We start from the raw sequence: 577 nt of genomic DNA, 5'->3' as shown, positions 1-577 counted from the left end.
CTGGGTGACACTGTGGATACGAATATGAATTATCTATATATCATTTTTTCACCATGTCTTATGAAGCTATTTCTCACGTCAGATGATGTACTCCACCATCGTGATGTGCACCATTGTCCTGGTGGCCTCCGCATATAAGCCTCTACCCCACATCCCCCCCGGAGAAAGCAACACAGCCGCAGGACCAATTGAGTGTGAGTATCACACCCAGAATGAACACGGATAGGAAAAATATGGTGAGGTTGATATGGTCCGTAACATGAAATGTACGTGAATCTTTGATTCTGTCTGATAACATTTCTTTTCTGTTGACAGTCAAGCCCGGGTTCTGTCCATTCCTGCATCTCTACTGCTCGCCCATCAGGGCCCTCGGAACCCCCGTCACCTGCTTCTACGACGGCAACTGCGGAGCCGCCGACAAGTGCTGCATCATGTGTCTGGGAAAGCGCTTCTGCATGGCTCCCGAAGACCGCTCACCACACCCACCTCACCCAGTGCCCTACCACTGATAGATGAACTCGTCTCTCATTCTTGTTACTCCTTGTAATTGGAGCTGTTTATTGCAAATGTTCAATAA

General features: G+C 48.5%; 1 protein-coding gene across 1 annotated transcript in view; it reads left to right on the top strand.

The window, feature by feature from the left end:
• LOC143031083 (uncharacterized) overlaps positions 1–577 on the top strand; it is a 1,336-nt gene extending 759 nt beyond the window's left edge. The window contains exons 2-3 of the mRNA XM_076194497.1: positions 83–194; positions 316–577. Coding sequence (XP_076050612.1) covers positions 83–194; positions 316–509 — 306 coding nt within the window. The 3' untranslated portion in view covers positions 510–577. The remainder of the gene's footprint in view (positions 1–82; positions 195–315) is intronic.

Source organism: Oratosquilla oratoria, chromosome 1 (assembly GCF_046742065.1).
Source record: "Oratosquilla oratoria isolate Oo_2021 chromosome 1, ASM4674206v1, whole genome shotgun sequence".
NCBI classification, from domain to species: Eukaryota; Metazoa; Arthropoda; class Malacostraca; order Stomatopoda; family Squillidae; genus Oratosquilla; species Oratosquilla oratoria.
Note: the sequence above shows the minus strand (reverse complement) of the source record. Positions and strands in the feature narration are given on the sequence as shown.